General features: G+C 46.9%; 1 protein-coding gene across 1 annotated transcript in view; it reads left to right on the top strand.

Moving 5' to 3' along the window:
• LOC147729342 (embryonic protein UVS.2-like) overlaps positions 1-24542 on the top strand; it is a 251093-nt gene that overhangs the window by 185978 nt on the left and 40573 nt on the right. The window contains exons 8-11 of the mRNA XM_086959917.1: positions 286-401; positions 2538-2763; positions 2929-3050; positions 4776-4998. Coding sequence (XP_086816043.1) covers positions 286-401; positions 2538-2763; positions 2929-3050; positions 4776-4998 — 687 coding nt within the window. The remainder of the gene's footprint in view (positions 1-285; positions 402-2537; positions 2764-2928; positions 3051-4775; positions 4999-24542) is intronic.

The following is a 24542-nucleotide window of genomic DNA, read 5'->3' on the forward strand; positions in this document are numbered from 1 at the left end:
GTGGGACTTGGGAGCAAGGCTTAACAGCAGTTGCTGCAGGGCTATGGATGCAGACAGACACACAATAATGAAGCCTTACCTGTAACTGTGCCAGCTTCTATTCACAAACCTATTGGCTTTGCCAAAGCTTGTTTCAAACCAGTTGTTGAAGTCCAAGTTTGGGAAACGCTCCTAGTGTTTTGCAGCTGTAACCCTGATGTGGTGGAAGTGCATTTCCAGTATGCCCTCTTTAAAGTTTCTCATAATATGTCTGCCAGCTGTTGATTGGTTGCTGTCTTTCTTTAGATCGCTGCAGCTCCCTGCTGTCTGATCCACAGGGATCCTTTTCAACACCTAACTTTCCAAAGGCGTACCAAAATGGAGCAAACTGCCGGTGGCTGATCCGTCTTTCATCAAAACAGGTAACTGCAGAAGTTTGCACTCCTTCTAGTAGAAGTACAAATAGGTTTTATTGCTGATGATTGCCCAAGAACATTCAAAAACTATAAAACAGTTACATAATAAAAGTTTGGATTCCTTCCTTTGTATGTTTTAGTGCCTCATTCAGAGTTTGGCTGAGTAGAAGGCTCTTTGTAAATTGGGGCTCCTGATCCTTCAAACTATCATTTAGAGGTGAAGCAGCCACTAAATGTTGTTGGAGCTATCACCAGCCCTATTGGTTGCTTATTATTGGCAGTGGTCTTTCTGCCACAGGGCTGCCAGCTTTGACGCATAAAGCATCTGTCCTATTTAGGTTCCCCAGATGTGTATATTCCTTACCTGCACAATTTTTATAATTATTTATGTAAGTGCTTTGCATTGTGGCTTCTTGACATGTTTCAGTTGTTTGGAGTAGTGATCCTTTCAGGGTGGTGAACAAAGGAGTTTCCTCTTAGAGGCGCTCCCTTGCCAGGGTTTGCTGGCAACTTTTCAGAGGTTCAACACAAATGTCTTAGGATGACTCAGATATCCTGGGACTTGAGAAGTTCATTGCAGCTGGAAGACTGAAACAGAGAAAGTGGCCTAGTTCTGCTGAGCGGTCTGGGTATTTACTATTGCATTAAATAGGTGGTTGGAACAGGCACAATCTGAGTGACGAAGACCAACACATTTTAGGGCTGATTGTTACTAGCTGTTGTTGGTAGTTTCCAAGTTTTCCCCTTCAGAGCAGTTGCTATTGTCGGAGAGGATTCTAGTCCCTTCTGCTTTCAGTGTGGATCGTCTAGTTGGACCTTTGCTTGATGGTTGTCTTGTTGGCTCTTGGTTCGAGTCATCATAGTATGCTTTACAGCGGTGAGGCAGCTTAGAACGGCCATGCCACAAATGGAATAATGCAATGAATGGTGTCTGGACTGGCTAAGAAGAATTCCTTTGTTGAGACTCTACACCCTAGAACAAACATAGAACTTTGGGTACTGTTGACATGTCCAGGCCAAAGGCATGAGCCGTAGTCCTGTCTTTGGTTGACGGTTGTCTTGGTGGATCGGAGTTGGTGTTATCAAAGTATTCTCCTCAGTGGTTAGTGAGTTGAAATTGTTTCTCTGGATGTTTCTTCAAATGGGCTGCAAAGCATGAGAGGAAGCCATTTACAAAAAGGTCCCAAAATTATCAAGGAAGCTGAGAGCATTGGCAAACACAGCTTGAGGCTAAGATTGCAACAGGTACCAAAGCTGAAGCTTGCGACAAGAAAGTATGTCATGCCAAGACATACCCGATGAGACGAGGAAGTGTGGTTAGTTTGTCACTCTTCTCCTGGAGATGCTCCAGTGATCATCTGGATGTAGCAGGGGATTATCTCATCCTTCCGTAACACCTCACTGAACGCACTGCCTTGCAGTATGCTTCTGTGGAGCAAGGGATTATGGGTCACAGCGGGCAGTAGCCCAGCACTATCTTGATGCCCCATGTCACATTTAGTTCCATTAGTGGGGTCACATGTTCCTAACTCTTCAGCCCTTTATGGTGGTGGAAGAGATTAGAGGCCACAGTTGGACTGTCCCAATGGGTGTTGAGACATTTCGTTTTGCTGGTAGTGTCAAACTCGCCCCCTGGCATCACAATGCTGTAGGGCTAAGAAAGGGCTCAGTGGTAAAAGTTGGCAATGCAGAGCTCTGATGGCTCCTGGGGCACATAGTTGATCCATTTGATGAAGCCTCAACAATTGAGAGGGGCACAGTTTGGACACTGCTAAAGCGGAGCTGAATCAGTCAGTGCCAAAGCAATTTAATCCTTAATGACTGAAATGAAATGAAAATTATATTTATATAGCGCATAATCTACCCTGAGGCCGCGCAGCGAATCACTGTGAATCTAAACACAGCTTGATACAACTACGCCCCAGTCATAGCATTCCTAATGTGGCCTGTACCAAGCCTTCGTCAAGCCGTAGACCCTGTAATATTCCTTCCGGGAACCAGAATCCTTATTTCAATGAAGTCTGCTTACTTCTATGCATCACCCTGCGTCTGGTCAAGTATAGGTTATTGGCAGTATTCAATGTGCTTTTCTTGTCTCCATAACATTGATGGCCATAACTCTTTTTGTTTCTGTCATGACAGATTTCTTTGCAGTTTGATGAGTTTGATGTCCAGCTCACGGCAGCTTGCTCAGCTGACTTCATCAATGTTTACGACGGCGACAATATATCAGCCCCAGTTGTCCTGAAGAAGGCATGTGGGAAGCTGGATCTCCCGGCGTTGGTGTCTTCTGGAAGCATGATGCTGGTGGAGTTTGTCAGCGATGGATCCGTCTCAGCCCGCGGTTTCACAGCCTCCTACAGGACTGGTAAGCCTGTTCTTCTTCAGGCACCCTTTGGGAGCGGACCTCCCTGCTGCCTCATTTCTTTTGGATGCTGCTTAGTTCTGTTCTTTGGAGTTATTTTTCCTCTCTGTAGTCTGCTGTTTCCTTGGTAAACCAATTTAAACATGCTATTATTGTCCCATCTTCTAGCATTGCCATGTGACAACACCTTCACTAAGAATAATGGAATTGTCACCTCACCCGAGTTTCCCCTCGAGTACCCCAATGGCATGAACTGTGCCCTGGCCATTCTGGCTCCAGCAGGATACAAGGTATGTGCATCATTGTCTGGATAGAAGTCTTATTCACTTGCTTAAAATAAAGGCTGATTGAAATATTTCTGTGTTAACACGTGTCCTACATACATTTAGAAGCTGAAATGGAGGGCGAGGTAATGCAGCAGTCTTAAGGTGCTACCACAGGCAAAAGGCCTGAAAATCTGTGCTTTTTTCATGTACAGCCAGCATTTCAGAGACAAAATATCAATTTGCCTGGATTGCACCTTTTCTGTTGACAGCCTGCTTATTCGATAGTGTCGCTTTCTATGAACTGCTCCTATTTTCTGTTATTTTTCTCATTTAGTCGTTTGACAGTTTCCAGAGATCAGAAAAACAACAGTGCTGTGCAAATAGCAACAATCTAACACACACAGGGATGACCCTGTTGTGGCATAAAAGGGGCGGGACCAGGAAACTCAAACATACATAAAATGACCCTCCTCCACCATGGATTGATATTTTATTTCAGTAAACGTGTAGTCCTTACGCGTACCTTGGGGCATTTAAGGCCTCTGATTGCTATCTTGGCGTGCTCTTCCCTGCTCCTCACTCCATGCCACTCCCCAATCAGCCAAGTTCCTAGTCTTTTAGCAGCATCTATACATAGATCCCTTATTCCGAACAAGCAAATAGCATCAGCATCTAGAACTAGGAAATCTATCGGAAAAGTGAAAAACATACAGTCTCTGTCTTCCAGTATCTAAGCTTTAGATCCACTGCTCTGTGTTTTTTACTGAATATTATAGTTCAGAAGTCTTTTCAGGTTCTCTATTTTTGTTTTCAAAATAACTATGTCAGTGAATGAGTGCCTATTCTGAGGTCATTCATATATTGTAAACTAAACAAATTAATGATTGGGTTCCAGCTTCAACAGTATGGGGTAAAGCTCTCCCCTCTCACAACAGCATGGTGCATGACGTGTGCAGCGACAAGATTTGTGAGGGTGGACAGGCATGGCTGATGCCCTCTGCCAGATTCTGGGATCCATTTTTGTTAATGCAGCTGTGACTTTGCGGACCACTACATTTTAGCACGGATAGAGAGTATACCTTTTCACTAGGAAAAAGGTGAGATATGTACAGGGCCAGACTGGGAACCCAAAGCAGCCCTGGCAATTTTGTCGGACAGGCTCTCTGGAGGGGGGAAGGGTGCAAGTATGAAGCGCTGCTGCTTTTGTTACTGAGGGTATATATTACAGCACCTCTGCAAAACCGCCCCCATAACAAAACCAGAACTCGCTTCTGCAAAACCGGCCGCCACTCTTCCAGCCTCCTGGGGAAGCACCAGATGCCCTCTACGGCCAGTCCAGCCCTTGATATGTACTAGCATAGGTAACAAAGACTGAGGTGGTAGTTGAAAGGTGTATGCCGGTGGTTTAAATGAGTGTGTTAGTTGTTAGCATGATTAATGCAATAGTTTGTAGATGTAATTGCACGTGGATTTGTGTGTGCGGTCAGGGTGCTGGTTGTTGTAGATATGAAGGCTCTTGTGGTTGAGCGCAAGTGGTAATAATGCATAGTTGGCCTGCTGCTAGAACCCTCAAACTGCCAATAGTCTGACAAGTGCTCTAAAAATTAGGTTCAGTAGTGTTTGAGGGTGAAACCAAGGTTGGTGTTGGGCGGTGGTGAAATGAAGTGGTTTGTGCAGGGAGTGCTCTCTCTCTCTCTCTCTGGTTGTGAGCTGGAAGGGCTGTACTTATAGTGATCCTGTATTTCACAGATCTCATTGACCTTCACCCAGTTCGATCTTGAGAACTTCCCTGAATGTGACATGGACTACCTGATTATCAACGATGGTGCCCGCTCCACATCAAAGACAATAGGCAAATACTGTGGCAATATTGAAGTACCACATGTGGTCTCCACCAGAAACTCACTGCTGCTGCAGTTCCACAGTGACAGCTGGGTGACCGCAGCTGGCTTCCAGGCAACATACTCCTTCGGTAAGTTTGAGGATACAGCTCAGACTCAAAAAATGAAACTTTAGATGACCTTTAAAACATGAGGTTTTTGGGGAGGCCCTTTGACTGAGATTTCATTAGGTCAAAGTTAATGAGACACATTGTCATATGGGGGGGGAGATATTTTCCATCTGATAAAGTGGTGTACTTAACCTCTTCTTCCTAGGTGGCAGGTGGAAATTCACCATGTTTTCAATTATCTGCTATGGGGAAAGAATTTTGCTAAGGAAGCAGTTGTGTATGCCATGTGAGGAGCAGCTTTGGCGAATAAATATCTCAGTGCAATTCCACCTGCTCACTTGAGATTTACCCCTAGAAAGAGCTGACTTTAGTATCACCCACCTTAACATCACACCTGACCCCCTTCACCTTGTGTGTAGCTTCGTTCTCACATTTTTTCTGAAATGCCTCAACTCACACAATCTTGTCCGCAGAAAATTCCCAGTCAGATCTTTGCTGAAATTCTCTCAACCATGCAGGATACAATTTAGTTGTAGAATATGTCCCATCATGAATTCAAAAGGCGTGGCGTCGCCTCACTACGTAACGATGTCGGCTCCAGATGTGAGGTCAGTGGAGCCATATAAGTCCCCTCTGGCGCACTGAGGTCAGTTTCTTCTTTTTTGAGCTGCACTAGGCTCTTGAGTCGAGTATTTCTGACTGTTTTTCCCTCTGCTGTGACAGATTTTTTCAGCTGAAACAGTGTACCTTTATCTATGCCCTCTTGGTATTAATCCTGTAGGTCCTGTGCTCGACATATGTCGGGTATGGATCCACATTTTATTTTTATGTGGTTCTCAGGTGAGAATCACAAGGCTAATGAATATGACGCCTGCCAGCGGTTGAAGTCGAAGGTGCTGCGGGAGCGACAAATTAGGCTCCTGACAGCGCTGTTGTCACCGACTTCCAGTTCCTTGAGAAGTCGGTCCTCATCCTGGTCTGCAGTTAGCAGGTCCAAAGGTCGTTCCTGTGAGCATCATTCTTAATACCGTGGCCGACAGCCGAGGTGCCACAAGAGATCGAAGTCGCGGCCTTCTATGGCTCTTTCGACTCGCGACGTGGTTTCCAGACACTCTCCTCACGTTTCGCCACAGAGGCCTCCACTCAGACGTCGCTCCTGTGCCTCCCTGTCTTTCCTAGAGCTGAGACAACTTGGAAACAGATGTTCGAGTATTACAATGCTCTTCTTCTTATCTTCGGCCCTCACCTTCCTCTGGAGCGCCTGCGGGCCCCAAGGTGGCCATATACGCAGCATCATTGCCGACAGGTTCTCCCTTGGTGACAGTCCGGGTCTTGAACACAGGGGCGCCGGTGCATGGGCCTTTAGAGCTCCCACCTTTATCACTGGCAGACTCAGATGAGACTTCGGTGGTTCTTCCGACAATTGTTTTTACGGCGCCAAAGGGCCACGAGCTGGAGTTGGTGCACAACGCTGTGGGGAGTTTTGCATAGTTGGTTTCTTCTGGCCACCTTGTGTCTGGGGTGACCCGTTCTCAAGACACCCCCGCGCCGCACAGCCCCCCAGCTGTGTGTGTGCCCCTCGTGTGCCCCTCGCTGCTGCTCGCAGTCTCGATCTGCCGTTTTGCCTGCCTCCCTAGCTGGTACTGTTGCCACTGCCTCACTGTATAGTACCCCTGCTGTATCTAGGTTTTTGTTGTAAATTTGTTGTAATTTTGTTGTATTTTGTGCATCTACCATTTTTGCCTGTCTAGCCCCGCTCCCCGCCATCGTTCTCGTGGCCATGCCCCCTTTTCTCTGTGTCCTCCCCGCTCCCACATCCCAGCTGCTCCTCCCTCCCACTTAGCCTTAAATGGCGACCGCACGGACGCGCAGCGGTCACGCGCAGCGGACGCGCCGATTGTGTGACAAAGGAGCGCCAAAGGCAAGCCCATCTGCGCCCGTCCACACCTGGACCGCGCCCAGCGCCAGAACCCCTTGTCCCCGTAGATGCCTTCCCACAGGACGGACCTACGACGGCTCCACCCTCAACGCACTCAACACCGGCGGAACCCCCGCCTGCTACCGAGCCAGCCCGAAATGCACCCACGGACCCTTCACATGCCAAGCTTGCAAATTCACCTGCCTCCGAACCTGCACCGCACCCGCCAAGCCGAGCACCCGCAGCAACCACCTGAAGTGCATCCTGCTCAACACCCGCTCCGTCGAACTCTGGAACCTGCTCGACACCACATCACCAGACGCCGCCTTCCTCACGGAAACCTGAATGAACGCCTCCTCAGCGCCCGCCATCGCCATCCTGGACGGATACAAGATCACCCGGAGGGACCGTGTCAATCAGACTGGAGGAGGCATCGCCATTGTACACAAGAACACCATACGCATCACGACCGACTCCAACGACACCTTCCCCGCCGCCGAGGACCTCGACTTCCAGATACACACCGACCCAAAGACAACCCTCAGAGGCCCCCTCATCTACAGACCCCCGGGACCACGCACACATTTCAGCGAAGACATCACAGACTTCATCAGCCCGTACGCCCTCCCCTCCACGGACTACATCCTGCTACTAGTACTCTCAACTTCCACCTGGAGAACAACAAGGATCGCAACACCGCCGCCCTGCTGGACAACCTCGCAAACCTCGGACTCAAGCAACTGGTCAACACCCCCACCCACTATGCCGGCCACACGCTTGATCCCGTCTTCTCATCCAGCAAGCACATCACCTTCAGCCACTCCACCGGACTTCACTGGATCGACCACAGCTGCGTCCAATTCAGCTTCAGAAGAACAACGACCCACCACCACCCGCAACAGGTTCATCACAGGAGCTGGAGCAAGATAACCGCCGAGCAGCTCATCATCTCCCTCAGCCAGAACCCGCCCGCCAGCACAACAGACCCCAACGTAGCAGCCCGCAACCTCACACAGTGGCTGACCGCCTGCGCAGGCGACCTCGCGCCACTGAAGAACCCTCCCAGCAGACCCAGAAGCAAGAAAGCCACCTGGTTCACCGACGAACTCAAGGACTCCAAGAAGAACTGCTGCACCCTTGAGAAAGCCTGGCTCCTCGACCAGACCACAGACAACATGACCACCTTCAAACAAGCCACCCGCAAGCACCACCAGCTCATCCGCACCACCAAGAAGAAAACACTGAAGGAACGGCTGGACAACAACGCCCATGACAGCAAGGAACTCTTCAGCATCGTCAAGGAGTTCTCCAACCCCAGTACCGGCAACAATGACATCACTCCTTCACAAGACCTCTGCGACTCTCTCGCCTCTTTCTTCCACCGCAAGATTGCCAACATCCATAACAGCTTCGGCGCACCATCCCCGCACCCTACCATCGAACCAACGCCCCCCACCGCCACCCTCTGCACATGGACCACGACGACCACCGAAGACACAGCCCGCACGATGAACACCATCCACTCCGGATCTCCAACCGACCCCTGCCCCCACCACGTCTTCAACAAGGCCGACTCCATCATCGCACCCCAACTACGGGACATCATCATCTCCTTCAACACCGCCACCTTCCCGGAGAGCTGGAAGCACGCCGAGCTCAGCGCCCTACTGAAGAAACCAACAGCGGACCCCACCGACCTCAATAACTCTCGCCCCATCTCGCTCCTCCCTTTTCCTGCCAAAGTCATCGAGAAGACCATCAACAGACAGCTTGCCGCCTTCCTCGTGACGAACGGATCCCTTGACCCCTCGCAGTCCGATTTTTGAGCCAACCACAGCACCGAGACCGCCCTCATCGCAGCCACCGATGACATCAGAACCCTGCTCGACAACGGGGAAACAGCGGCCCTCATCCTCCTGGACCTCTCCGCAGCGTTCAATACTGTCTGCCACCGCACCCTAGTCGAACGCCTCAGCAACACAGGTGTCCAAGAGAAGGCACTTGAATGGATCATTTTGTTCCTCGCCGGAAGAACACAGAGAGTCTGCCTCCCCCGTTTCGATCCGAGGCCACCAAAGTAATCTGCGGCATACCGCAAGGTTCATCACTCAGCCCCACTCTCTTCAACGTCTACATGAGACCCCTTGCAGCCATCGCACGCCAACACAACCTCAACATCATCTCCTACGCCGACGACACCCAACTGATCCTCTCCCTCACCAGAGACCCCGCCACCGCCAGAACTAGCCTACACGAAGGGATGAAATACATCGCCGAGTGGATGAAGAACAGCCGCCTGAAACTGAACTCAGACAAGACGGAAGTCCTCATCCTGGGACCATCGCCCTCCGCCTGGGACGATTCCTGGTGGCCCCCAGCCCTAGGCAGCGCACCCAAGCCAACAGACCACGCATGCAACTTGGACTTCATCCTGGACTTCTCACTTCGATGACCAGACAAGTCAACGCCGTCTCCTCACATGCTTCAACACCCTACGCATGCTCCGCAAGATCTTCCGATGGATCCCGACCGAAACCAGGAAGACGGTCACCCAGGCACTAGTCACAAGCCAACTGGACTACGGAAACACCCTCTATGCTGGAACCACAGCCAAGCTACAGAAAAGACTCCAACGCATCCAGAACGCCTCCGCCCGACTCATCCTGGACATCCCCCAACGCAGCCACATCTCCGGCCACCTGAGGGACCTGCACTGACTCCCCGTCAGCAAGAGAATCACGTTCAGACTCCTCACCCATGCACACATGTCCCTCCACGACCTGGGCCCCAAGTACCTCAACGACCGCTTTACCTTCTACACGCCGACCCGCCAGCTACGTTTGACAAGCCTCGCTCTCGCCGCCGTACCACGCATCCGAAGAGCCACCGCCGGAGGAAGATCCTTTTCCTACCTGGCGGACAAGACATGGAACTCCCTCCCCACCCTCCTGCGGTTGACCCAGAACCATCTCGCCTTCAGGAGACAACTCAAGACCTGGCTGTTCGAGCATTAGCAGTCCCCCTTCCCCCAAGCGCCTTGAGAGCCTCCGGGTGAGTAGTCCGCTATACAAATGCTATGATTGATTCATTGATTGATTGTGTCTGCGTCACTATCAGAGTCAACTGACGCTCTTTCACCTTCTCATAATTACGTTGATATGGTGCCATTTTGACACCTTTTGTTGTCATTTATGGAGCTGTTTTCTGTACCAATAGTTTCTGTGGGTTATTCACAAGAGCAGTTGGTGGAAGGACATTAGGGGCTGGTTCCCTTTGAGCAACCAGTGCTTTTGGACTGGATTGCTGAGTTGGGTGAAGCGAGTGGGCTAGATTCACCAGAGGGGACATGCTTTGGATTTGATCTTTGCTGACTCTAGTCAGGTAAGGGTCAGAAACATCCTTCCACAATGCTGGACGGACCACGCCCTAGACCTTTTCTCCTTAGCTATCCTGATGGGCTAGTCTACGACCAGTAGCACGGGAATGGCTAGGACTGGGAGACAATGGTCCAGGCTTTTGAGAGGCGCAACTCTCCCAAATCTGCTCTCTGAAGCCTTTCAGCTGGCAGGCAATGTGGATGAAAGCTACAATGCCCTCACCCAGCAAATTACGACCTCTTTGGATATGTTGGCTCCGCTAAGAAAAATGCGAGATAGAACAAAAACTCCCATGCCATGGTTCTCGAGGGAACTCCTCCAACTTAAACATCAGTGCAAACGAGCAGAGCGGAGATGGAGGAGACATTATCTGGTATCGGATAAGGTTCTCTTCAAACAGGAGTTGGCAGCCTGTAAGACACAGATTAAGTGTGCAAAAGCGAAGTTTTTGGAGGAGACTTTACTGTCAGCGTCAAACAAAGCACAGGCTTTGTTTAAAATTGTCAACGAGCTGTCACGACCGGCCTGTACTACCACAGCTATCCCAGCCTCTCAGTTACTATGCGATTCGCTGGCCAAGGCCTTCGAAGACAAGATCGCGACCATCTTGAGTAACTTGAGTCCTATGACACCAGAGACTGCTCACTCACTTACATCTGAGATGGAGGCCGGGAAAGCCAGGCTGGATAGCTTTCCTCTTCCGTCGTTCGCAGAGTTTGGTGCTCTAGCGGATAGTGTATCCTCTGGCTCTCCTCTCGACGTACTTCCGCACAAACTCTAGAAGGTTTTTAGGGAAGAGCTGTTTCCTCCTCTCCATGCAATTTGCTGCCAATCTCTTGAATCCGCCCAGGTCCCGGACAGCTGGAAATTAGCGGTTGTTTCTCCACTGCTGAAGAAAGAATCACTAGACCCCTTATGCCCGCTAACTACAGACCCATTTCATTACTTCCCTTCCCTATTAAGATTCTGGAAAAACTCATCACGAAACACCTGTCCAGTTTTTTGGAAGTTAATGATTGTCTGGATGCGGTGCAGTTTGGTTTCAGACCAGCGCATGGAACCGAATCAGCTTTGGTGACTGTCTTGAGTGACCTTCGTTCGCGTGCCGACTATGGACGAGTAGCCTTTATAGTGCTGCTCGACATGTCAGCAGCGTTCGATACAGTCAGTCATGCCATCTTGACCAGGAGACTGGAGGAGGCTGGTGTGACGGGCCTGGCCCTGGATTGGCTTGTATCATACTTGGCCAATAGACATCAGGTGGTTGCCCTACCCCCCTTTAAGTCTATCATCAAAAGGGTCGGTCAGCGAGTACCCCAGGGCTCGGCTATTAGCCCCATTCTTTTTAATCTCTACCTCCACCCCCTGGTCAAGCTAATTAGATCTTTTGGCATCTCAGTCACCAACTACGCTGATGACACCTAGCTCATTTTCTCCTTCGAAGGAGAGAACGCGGTGTCCCAGGAGTCCTTTCACCATTGTATGGTCACCACGGCATCATGGCTGAGTAACAACTCGCTGCAATTCAACAGCTCCAAGACGGAGGTGTTGCATTGCTCTGCGGACCGGGTCTCTCGACCCCTACCACAGGACTTCTGGCCTCCCTCCTTTCAGGGCACGGCAGAAGCAGCTACCTCGGTTCGGAACCTGGGAGTGACAATGGAACCTAATCTTCAACTGGATGGTTTCATTGATAAAACAGTGTCTACCTGTATGGGTCTGCTGCGTTCCCTTCGGAAGATTCTTCCTCTACTCCCCGCCCATGCCAGACCAGAAGTATTGCGTAGTATCATTCTAAGCAGACTCGATTACTGCAATGCACTGTTTCTGGGGGCACCTGTCACAGCGATAGGCAAGCTAAAACGTGTACAGAATTTCGCGGCCAAGATAGCACTTTCCCGTCAACGCTTTGACTCATCTTCCGCAGCACTTAGAGACTTTCATTGGCTTCCCATCCCTCAGCAGATTGAGTTCAAAGCTTTATGCCTGGTTTTTCGGGCCTTGCATGGAGCGGGACCGCTGCCCTTACAGGAGATGTTCTCCTGGTACACCCCCACGAGATCTCTCCGATCTGCCTCTGCCCATTTGGTTGTTGTCCCCAAGATTCGGAGAAAGCGAATGGGTGGCCGCTCTTTTGGCTTCACGGCATCTAAGTTGTGGAATGATCTACCACTGTCGCTCAGATGCTCAGGAAACCTTCTTTCTTTTAAAAAAGAATTAAAAACACACCTGTTCCCTAGGTCAGGGTAGCTTTTGTTGACTCCGCATTGACTGTGTTTCAGGATCTGTTTGATCTCAGCGCCAGGATGCCCGTTGGGTGACAGAAGTGCTTTACAAGTGTGTTATACATACATTATACATACATACATACATACAGATTCATCCCTTGCTTCTACTCTTTTATCTTCTTTTGGCCTTGCCTCCGAGACAAGTTATTCCTTGGTGGACGAGTTGAAAAGAGTATCTGATGTCTTACGTTTGACTCTGCCTACGGTGAAGCAATCTACAAACCCTCTCTTTGAGGTTATTAATCCTGACCTCTTGGAAATTGAACCAGTGCTCCCCTTTTATGAGGCACTTTCCGATATTTTACTGGGGCATGTTCTAAACCTAAGGCAGGGATTCCTGTGGACCATACTCTTGCCAATACGTACTGCCCTGCCTGATGACCCCACATACCACATTTGTCAGCCAACTCACCACAGTTTCGTGGTCCTTGCTGCTACAGCTTCCCATGATTAGGGAAACCTTCCTCATTTGACAAAGAGTCCCAAAAGTAAGACTTCCACCAGTGCGATGTTGCGCTACACTTACACGATTTGCGTCCTCAAATGGTTTTCTCATGTCTTGTAGGATTCCATGGCACATCTATTTCCCTTGTTTCCAGAAACTAATAGAGTCGACTGAACCAGTTGAATTCGGACGTCGCCAGGCGGTCAGATTGCTTGTCCGGTGTGGAAAGGACTCCACTGATTCCATTGGCTGAGCCATGGCATCTGCTGTAGCTTTGCACTGGCGTGCATGGCTTCGCACTTCTGGATTTTCAGAGGCTGTCCAATCAGTCTTACTTCACAGGCCCTTTGATGGGGTTCACCTATTTGGTGACCAAGCAGATACGGCTTTACAAAGGTTTTGGGACAGCTGGGGTTGGTCGGACCCTTAGTCTGCCCCTACATTCTTTTTACTCATTCTACGATCGAAAGGGGATGTCCATTTAAGGTTCCCCCTTTTTGTTTTGTTCTTACAATGCTGTTGTTTGGCATTTATGGTATCAGTTACCAGATAGGGTGTTCCTGCCTTGCCAGAAACCCCCCCACCCTCACCCCTGTTTTTCGTTCAGGTCCTCTTGTGTTGGTGACTAGTAGTCTTTCTTGAGACCGTGCATGGGGTCTTCTTCTACCTGTAGGTAGTGTTTTTGGATTCGCTCTGTATAAGAATTCTCTATTATGCAGTTAATACATCCTTTTTGTGTGTACACTGCTTTGGAGCTTATTCCTTCTCCATCCTTCCATGCAGACACTTATTTTTCGATTGTTACAATCGCGACGTAACCTTCCTTGAGGCAATTAACTTATTGACTCAGGTTATATTTATCTCTTCGATTGATTGCTTTTCTGCTGTGGGCTGCAGGATGTTTGCATCGTTTGACCTGTTGTCACGTACACCAGTATTGCTTTATGCTACCCCTTCTGGTTGGAGTTTGAATCTGGCTATCTCCATGGAGATTTTTGTTGCCACTAAGGACCCGTAGCCTCAGCAGTGATATATTATAGTACAGGCAACCCCATGACTGGGGTTCAAATCCCTCCAATGTCGGTAAACATATGGCCATGCCATCTTGAATGCATTGACTTTTGTCTGATTCGGAAGCCCAGCAGGGTCAGTCTGGTGGGTATTCGAATGGGAGACAGCCTGGGCTTTCCCGGTACTGTCCCTTTCTATTATGTTATGTTATCCCCTATGCCTCATGGCCGTTGCAAGATTATTTTATGGATCTATGATCTGTATATTTATGTGCCCTTGTTGGGCTTCCGATGGGGTATGTTTTTGCTCACCCGTCTTGTCAGATGATAATTCCACCTAGATATCCCATTCGGTAACTTCCAGGACTCTATTGTTTTCTTCATCTTGACCCTCTAGCTGCCACGTGTTGTGCGTGCTTGTTTGACAAGTGTTCTCTTTCACTCTTTCATGTCTATTTCCCTTGGGGAGAGCGTGCCTGTTGGGATTCTTCTAGCAGGCAACTTTGTCTTTTCAGCCTAGTCCCCCGCTCTATTCTTGGAGGGGCTATCCCTCTTTTCTCTATTATGTCATTTGGTACTCAGAGCTGGTTTAGCTTTGTGTGTCTCGCTGTGCACATTGAGTGTCTTTTGGGCGTTGCTGCGTATTATTGGGAAGCAACATAAATTTCCTCATGGGCATATTAGTAGGATAGTGTTTGAATTTTTACATGTTTAAATAATTGCCTTTTTGACCATGTGTTGGTTACACTGGCCTCTAAGCCCGCGTCATGCTGAGTTTCTGAGTTGTTTTTGGTCTGGTCTAATTACATTTCTGTCTCCAGATCCATGTCTTTTGTTACCAAAAAAAGGGGGGTGGGGGCTGAGACAAGGAAACAGGATAATGGACCTTCTCCAAAGTAGAACCACTTCTTCGTTTGGTGTATGATTTGTTTCTCTAGGACCTTCCCCTACAGGAGGTCGGTGAGTTGGCTCTGATGGTTCTCTTCTGTTTGTTCCTTATCAGGACCGGAACTCTCATGTGCTTCTTGTCATGCCTAAGTTTTAGTGTACCTTGGGGGTTTGCATACTACATTCTGACTGTTGTCAGGTATTTTTTGCATAGGATTTCCTCCTAAGCCTGGGTTATCTGTTACTCTTTTTCAAATCTTGGTCTGTTCTTCCACGCCTTGCGGTGGGGGAGTTAATTGATCTTTTTGTGCTTGGAGATGTCCCTTTGCTGTTTCTCTTACTATCTTTGTAATTTGGAATTCAGTATAGTAGTTGCCTTTTGGCTCCTCTGGTCAACAAGTTCTGTTATTCCATGATAGATGCCATCCTCTGACTAGCCGGGTCTTGTAGCTCAGCCCTCTATTGTGTGCAGTGCGGGGACCTCTAATCCTCCTCGCGGTCTTATGTACAAATTCTGGTGGTCCTCTAAGCCTTTCTCCCATTTGGATCTGTCCCGTAGAGTTGGGTAACAATGGGGATCTGTACTCCAGCGCCAAAAAGCCTATGAGGTGGCGTGCACCTTTCTCAATGTGCATGGTATTTGTTTGCATTTTGGTGTAGTCCTTACCAGGCTTTCAACGAAAGAGCAGTTCTCTTTTTTTCTCTACCAAGTGGGGATGAAAAAGGCAGCTCTCTTTTGATCTCTTCTGAGTGAGGATGGTCAGTCTTACTCTCGGCCAGCTAGTCTTTCTTGTCACCATTTTGGGTCTGCTCGCAGACCATCCTCCTATGTAAATGTAAATGTATTTGAGCTTATATAGCGCACAGCTACCCACAAAGGGTTTCCCGGCACTTGCTTAGGGAACCCGTCCTGGTATTCCCCTGTGAGATAACCCCGGCAGGGTATCCACAAGGTGAAAGCCGGGCATCCTGCCACGAGAGGCCGTTGTGGAGATTAAGCAAGCTATTGCCCAGAGTCGCAGAGTGTGAACCCGTGAGTCGAGAAGGCACCAGAGCGAGAATTATCGAGTCCGTGGAATTTTGAGCCCAAGACCCGCCGAGGCGGGGAATTGAACCCTGGTCCAGGGCCGATCTCAGCTTCCGGGTCTGCTGCCTCTAACCCCTGAGCCACACTTCTCCTAGGGAGTATGGCTATGGTATCTAATTCACAAGTTCAGGAGTCTGCTGCTAGATGTCTCTATCAGATGAGGAGGTTACTTACCATTGGTAGCAACATATCTGTTATAGTCTAGCCACAGATTCCTTAACGCCCCAGCCATCCTCCCCACTCTGCAAACACCATTTGAGGTCTGGTCATAACATTACCAATTCTCTCATTTCCCTGGTTAAGTGACCTTGGACATGGGAGTGGTCCTTCCTTTCCACACTGGGGTTTTTCTACTCCACCTATCACTGCTTTCTTATGGTGAAATCCTACTGACTTCTAATCATGTCGGATCTTTCCTACATGGGGTTGCCATTCCATCTGTTTCCCCTTGGTACAAGTTCAGTGGAGTGGGAAATTATTTCCCTTCTGCGCTGCATTATCATCATTGCACAGTGTTTGACATGGCTCGTGCATCAATGATTCCTTGACCCTTTTCCTAAAAAGACCATGCCTGGTCTTATCATGCTTTTAATTCTATTTCTCATGTTGTACAGATTTTTCATCTTTTTGGCACACTGTTTCAACATTCTGTTTCTATGGTGTCTCTGCATTCCGCGCAGAATGTTCAGAAAGAAACTGATGTTAGTGCACCAGGTTGGGACTTATATGGCTCCTCTGACGTCACATTCGGAGCCGATGTTGTAACGGACTCATGCAGCGCTGTCTGCCAGAACAGAGAGGTACTACTGGAAAATGTTTCCGGATCCAGTCTGACACCTGGGGATAATTAACAAGTTAAGAAATCTGTGTCCGCCGGTGTGTCACTTTTAACATGGGAAAGAGTGACGCACCGTTGGTGCAAGGTGCTTGTAAATAAGCCCCAGTGCCTCTACCAGATACATTGTTACTGAAGGTAAGTACCTTGTTCCTTCAGTAAAGCTATTGAAGTTCTGCATTATACTGAAGGGTAGGACAAGAGTTTTCCTTGCCTTTAGGAGAAGGTGATCCAAGGATTACCGTAGCATATGTAGTAGGTGCGCAAGTTCCCAACCGTCCTACTCAGTTTCCTAATGCACTCATTGTAACTAGGCCATAGTGATTAGCATATCCCTGTTAATAGGAGGGCAGGCGATTCTGGTTCCATGTTTCTTTACCTTTACTGATGTGCTTAAGGTGATATTTGTGAAGTATGTGTTTTCCCTCTAACTGGCATTACATGCACTGATGTTATGATGTATGTCATTTTGATTCTTGCATTGTCCGGGATAACAAGTAATAGCTCAGTATTGGAATAGTATGCACTGTATTAAGGAATCATGTTGTTTGGGCTTGTTTTATGCCTTATATACTATACATATTTTGTATATAATGCTGTGTGGAGTCTCTTTTGTGTTGAATACATTATCTTTCTGGATGAGTGAGTTGAACAAACACATTATACATTGCCTTGTTGATAAGCCTGTCTACTCTGTGACAAGCTACCAGAGGGTGAACACAGGTTATCTTTGGTGTTTAACTTACTTGCCCTGACCAGAGTGGGGGGTTCTACATAGCTTAGGTGCATACCCTAGCCATTTCTAACAACCCTCTTACCTAATAACCCAATGTCTTACAAACTCTTTAAATTCTAGGAAATTAAAAGAATGACTTATGGGAAAAGGCTTTCAACATAACAAGTACAAGATGGACACATAAGTAAAAGTTCTCACAAATCTCAACAATAGACAATCTGACTAGGAAACAACACACTTTGTACGACTTGACGTAAAAGCGAGTGGCAGGATTTATTAACAATTTGTGCACGTACAAAGTCCCACAAGTGACACAAACTGACCAGATAGACATTGTACAGGTCACCAGGGGCATTGATTTTCCCAGTAACCCTCCCCTGCAGCATCAGCCTCCAAGCCCCTTTGTTAGCAACACACAGCCAATCTGCCAGAGGCAGGACTTAATTTTTTTTCCCTATTTGGCAGTCCACCACACCTGCAGATGGGTCCTCCAGATTGTCCAGTCGGGCTATACTCTCTCGAATCTTTCAACACCACCCGCTGCTTGTGCCCACATCAGAAGGGCTCTACTAGAAGCACCTATCAATTTAACTACAAGAGGTGCTAGCTCTACTAGTCAAAGGGGCCTTCAAGAGGGTTCTGTCCTCAGAGATAAAGGAAGGTTGAATACCTTCATCTGATTTTTGATCTTTGCATTCTGAATGCTCACACTGGCCCTAGTTCTATCTGCCCTGGAACCAGGCAACTGCAAATAGCCTTTGACCTGCAGGAAACATACTTTCAAGTGCCCACCCTGCAGTCTCAGAGGCATTATGTGCAGTTTAAGGTCAGCCAGGAGCCTTTTTAATTCACTTTTATCCCCTTTGCCCTGACCAACTTCCCTTGGGTGTTCATGGCCACTGCCCATCTGGCTGTTAAAGGTCATGTTGCCATAGTCAGTTGTTAATTCACACAGAAAGTATCCAGGAGTCAAAAACACTCTAATCACAAACGACCATTGACATGACAAAAAGAGGGATTGTGAACTAAATTAAATTAAATTAAACCGTGACAACACGTGATACCATGTAAACAAATTCACGTGCGACACATACCCAAGGTGAGAATTTTCCCATCAGTTGTCGATCTGTTCCACCACTTTTACATCATTTGGGTTCTCCTTATCCAGGAGTTAGTGTGCACACAGTCACACAAGTTGAAAGAGAGGACTGTGAGAGCAAGAAGACCCTGAATTTGTATCTACTGAGTGGTGTCAGTGTGGTGTGACAACTGAAAAAAACAGTGCAAGTGAATAGTTAGTGAAGTGAATAAAATTAGGTGAGACTGAGTAGAAGTGGAAGCTTTAATGTTTTCTCTCAGCTCCCTAAACATAAAAACAATAGTGAGACAGCAGATTTAACAAAATATCCGCTCAGCGAGTGGTCAACATGTTTCTGCATACGAGGAAAAGTGCCTATGCATTCATCAGGACCTAGGTGTTGCTACTGCTGTCAAATATAGTGAGAAAGATAAAAAGGAATCATATCACCTGTTTGTCAGGTACAGATACTCCGCCACAATCTAAAAGTAGTCATGTCAACGAGAGAAGAAAGTGAAAAGAAACAAACATTTTTGAAAAAAATACACTCATCAGTAGTGTTATTTCTGTGATCATGTCATTACATATATTTTAACGTGTTATCACTCACCCAATTTGTGTGGGGCTAGCGCTTCACCTCACCTGGCTGCAGCTCAGGTAATTGAGGAGCACGGCTCTGTTATGAAAAGATACATAATTACAAAAGCATTCCGCCGTTAATCCCATAGGGAAGTAAAATCCACATTAATATCCAAATTTTAAAGACACTATGAATAGTTTGTAGTGTCGAGTTTCACATCTAGTTTGCCTCAATAATCATGAGCCCACTTCACTTTTACCCAAGACAGTTGTTATGCTCGATCTCTACATTTACATTTACTTCGTCGATGGGAGAATGCTATGGTATTCTGAGAATATAACACTATCTAAGCCGAAGTGCGACTCAATTGTGGGATATTTTAACATCGGGGAGGGGCCGCGTGATTAGCAAGCACACAAACAGATATTATCTTGCTCTTCGGCAATTAGTGACTCCTTCAACATCAGGCAAATCAATTTTTCGGTACCAGGCAGACAAGTTTTCAAGCCGGGTACGAGTAAGAAACAATGCACCGGTCAAGGGAAACAAAACTATAAGTGGATTCGCCAAGCTGAAAGAGCGAGCAATTGTCGTCTCATTCACGAAACATGATTACTTCCCGCTAGACGGGAGCACACTCTGACTCTGCGCGCATCGTGCATCTAACAAACACACACGATGGAACTGACCGCTACCATGCTCACCTATCTGTCGGTGTCTCCAGGCATTCCTCTGCGCTAGACTGGGGAGGCACCGAATGGATAGGGCGCGGTCTATTTGAACGTTCGTCTCCGCTTTGCGTGTACGTAATCACACACGGAATGCTGTGTCTTGTAGTGTGAATGTTCGAAACTTAGAAATATAATTATATTTTTATGTGTTCATATTTTCAATATGTCCAAGGGGCTAATTGCACAAGAAATGTTGTAAAATTTATGGATCTTGTAGTGCGAATGCATAGCACTTTGGAACACCGATATATTTTCTCAATTTTGACAAAATGCCTATTGCGCAAGAGATGCTGGGTCTTGCAGTACGAATGTATGAAACTTTGAAATATAATTATATTTTCCAAAAGCCAATTGCTAGCAAATTCACTATGCTTGTGACGAATTACAGTGAACTCGCTCTTTAGAGCACATACTGACATCATGTCTAGCGCATTTATACTGCGGCTAGGATAAAAACACAAATTCGAGCCATTTCTCGTGTTTTAAAACAATCAAAGCTAATGAGTACTTTACCAAGAATAAGAAAAGCCTAGAGCCACTGTTCTTAGACTGAGGCCATTAGCAACTGTTGTTCTTAGACTGAGGCCATTAGCAACTGTTGATAATGTTACAACAGTAGATCCAATGTTATTCAAAGATATTTAAGGTGTTTTAATTTGATCGCCATTACAGTTTAAATGGAAAATAGTGATTAAACCCTCATAACTAGGTGTATTTGATTAGAAGGTTTACATTGGTAATGATATAGCCATGTAGATACAGAATTCCTTCATAGCGACATCCAGGGTATCAGTTCATTTAGGCCCTCCTTGTCGCTATTAAGCTTATAGACCAATTTCTGTTCTTTTTTAAACAAAAATGTGCTTACATCCGGGCAATGGTCTGGGATGGTTGGCTGTTCCAGCACAGTCCATGTGAAATCATTAGGACCGTGTCCTACATCTAAGAAATGAGCTATTAGACCTGTCCCTATTGTTCGACCATGGCAACAGCGTAAATTCACAAATTGCAATAGTGAGAATACCATCTATCTCATCACTTGTCCATGCACGAAAAGATATGTTGGCATGACGACAAGAAAAATAAGAACTCGTATATGTGAACATAAAAGCACAGTTCGATGTCGCAAACAAGCGACGCGTCTAACAGCTCATTTCTTAAAAGTAGGACACGGTCCTAATGATTTCACCTGGACTCTGCTGGAACAGCCAACATTCCTTACTCGTTCATAAATGCTTCCTTTTATAGGAGCTATTCTTGACAGGTAGCAGGTCAGGGCCTTTCCTGTGACAAAACGAGTCCGAGACATTCAGGCAATGATTCCAATGGTTCAGCCTCAGTCCTAGACAGCAGATTTTGACTCGTTTCGGCCCATTATCTTCATGCATCCTGCTTTGTCACTTCACCAAGAGGTACATGCAGGCTCTGTACTGGAATCTTAAATCTCAATTGACCATGCACCAAGGGAATCTGGTGGATATAATCCATGTTTCAGAGAAGACTGCAATAAATCTGCAGTGGTGGTTGCTGGAATGCAACCTGACCAGCTGCAGACCTCTTTTCCTTCCTCATCCAGAGCTAACTTGGTGACTTTTGTGTCATTCCTGGGTCGGGGAGGTCATCTGGGTGAGGTGGAGGTCCGACGGCTCTGGTCTACAGAGGGAGCCCTACTCCACATACAGCTAATGGTCCTGTAGGCTTTCCTTCCATCCATCAGGAAAAGGCTTGTTCAGGTCCTCAAGGACAGCACCACTGCCATGTGGGATTACAGCAAGCAGGATGGTTTGAGTCCTGTGTATTGTGCCAAGAAGCTCTGAGGGTCTGGATTTGGCTGAAACATTAGGGAATTTCCACTGATCATGAACCAGCTAGAGGGATATTTAAATGGCAGGGCATACAAGCTCAGCCGGTGACACCTGACAGATCATGAATAGCAGTTGCACTTCAAGGTGGTGCAGGGAATCTGCTGACAGCAATCTTTTCAATACTATTAAGAAAGCAGAGTGTCAAAACGTCTGCACATTGGAGGTCTCAAGAATGCACAGTCGATGGGACGCATTCTAGCTAGAGTGGATCATAAGAGTTCTGTAAACCTTTCAGCTGCTGTCTCTCCTGCCTTAGTTCTGAAGAAGATCAGGAATGACCAAAGTGTGATGACCAGAACTTTTGGGCAGAAATATCTGTCCTTCCAGGTTGGAGAATCTTCTGTTGCAGCAGGACAAGGTTCTGCACTCAAACATGTGGAATCTACATACAAATAATATTTTTTAAAGGGTGCTTCTCACCAGTTAGGGTCTCAAGGTGCCGGGGGCGGGGGAGGTGGAGCAGCTCCGGTCAGACTAAGAGCCAGGTTTTGAGGGACTTCCTGAAGAAGTGCAGGTTGCGGCGCATCTAATGTTGATCGGGAGGTTGTTCCAGGTTTTGGCTGTGATGTAGGAGAAGGAATATAGACATTGAGCATGAGCAGTTGACTGCATTTCATTTACCACCTGAGACTGAGGGTGTCATCTTTGTTGCCAAGCACCCATCTATGAAGACTGTTTATGCCAAGTGCTGAGTCAAGTATGTGGCCTGGTGTGGATTCTGCAAAACAGACCCTTTGCAACTGAAACTGTAAGATATTTTATTTTGTCTGTGGCCTAGCAAGGCCTTGCAGGCAGTACTATTAAAAGTTCTCTCGTAGGGAATTTCCATGCATAGTCATAAGCGTAGACTAGTCCCGCCCGCCTGCGGGGACCCTGGAGCACTTTTTTTCAATATATCTTCTCATGTGCTGGAGTTCACCTTTCTTCAGGAAGGCCTGCTTAGTCAGAATATGATTATGCAGCATCTAGGATTAGCCTACAGTGGTCAAAATCCTTCCTCTTGTTGAAACAAAAGGGAAATAGACCACAGAGACACAAATGTAATGCTTGTACATTTTGTAAGATAACAGCCAAAATACCTCACAAACCCCTTTTGTTAGTAAGAAAAGGATGATGGAGTTCAGGACAGTGTAGTCCATAGGCTGTAATTATAAAGGTAGAAAAAAAGCAGACTGTATCTTGAAGAATCGAGGGACCTCCAGTATCCCATCATGATCAGCGAGAAGCAGTTCTTTTTATACGTTTTATAAGTGGTCCTAACCTGACAGGGTTTTGTTTTGACTTTTACTGGGTGCTCCCTTGTGTCTGGACACAGCTATACCTCTCTGAAGAGCTCTAATGAGAGTGAACCAAGTGTCAGTGGTTGCTTTCATTCCTTCCAGGTTGGCTTGGATGGTATTTTACCAATCCAAAGCTGTAACACTTGAGAGTGTTTGTCTAATCCACCGGGGAGAAGGGAGGCTGCATATGTCTATCATGGAAATACCCCTGCTAGAGAATGGGTGGTACAGATAATAAACTATACCTTCTCTCGTAGGGGATTTCCATGTATAGTCATAAATGTAGAATAGCATGCCCATCCCCTTGAATGCGGTGGAGTTGACAGAACAATAATGAGAAGAGATGGTCAGGCAAAGACATTTCTAAGGGAAGCTTGTCTTACTTGGGTATCTGTCCTAGCATCATAGTCAAGACAGTAATGCTTGGTGAATATGTGGCCTGACCTACATTTACCAGCTTTCCAAATATCTGCTAATGGGATGTTTCTCATCAAGGCAGTAGTGGCTGACCAGCCCTTAGTGGAGTGTGCTTTTGACCTGCTTGTAAGAGTCCTATTAGCTAACTGATAGCAGAGCAGAATGTAAGAGACATTCGATTTGGAGATTGATTGGTTGGAAGTAACCAGACCGGTATGAACCAGACTGTAATTAACGAACGATAGTTGAGATTTGAGAGAACTTTTACTTATGTCTAGATAAGACTATAAAACCCTTTTAACATCCAGAGAGCGAAGAGCTCACTCCACTAGAGTATATGGATTTTGAAAGAAAATGGGTAAGGTTGTAGTCTGGTTCACATGGAAATCAGAAATAAATTTAGGGAGTAATTTGTGATGGGTCCTCATAACTACCTTGGAAGTGTGTCTCCTTGGACAATTTACCCTTTTGTATCAACAAGATGAAGGATTTTCACTACTGTAGCCTAATGATGTAAGCTGCATAATAACATTCTTTAGTGACTATGCAGACCTTCCTGAAGAAAGGCGAACTTCAATACTTAAGAATATTGAAATAGGTTCTATGCTTATGACTATCATGGAAATACCCTTACAAGAGTATTTGAGTTACAGGTAAGAAACTATACCTTATTTGTCAATCCTTTGGTCTTGTTGCATTTAATGGACCAACCGTCCTTATTTGAGTCATATGTTTTGATGCGGTTTAATAAAGGTTTGACATACATGTTCCCTCCCACCGTTTGTGATGCCACAGTGGGAACTCCGTTTGTTTCTAATGTTCCTCCTGTTCACCCCTTCGAGCCAATCAAGTTTCTTGTTTTGTCAACTGACTCCCAAAACTGTCTACCTCACTGCAATTACTCCAGCACATTGCCTGAGTGAGCTCCAGACTTTCTTGGTGCAGTTGCTCTACACCCCTTTTTTCTGAACAAACAAGTGTTAAGGACCACAGTGGCCTTTTTTGTCAAAAGCCAGGACTCCTTTTCACG

The sequence above is a fragment of the Lissotriton vulgaris genome, chromosome 2_2, assembly GCF_964263255.1.
Source record: "Lissotriton vulgaris chromosome 2_2, aLisVul1.2, whole genome shotgun sequence".
In the NCBI taxonomy this organism is placed as follows: domain Eukaryota; kingdom Metazoa; phylum Chordata; class Amphibia; order Caudata; family Salamandridae; genus Lissotriton; species Lissotriton vulgaris.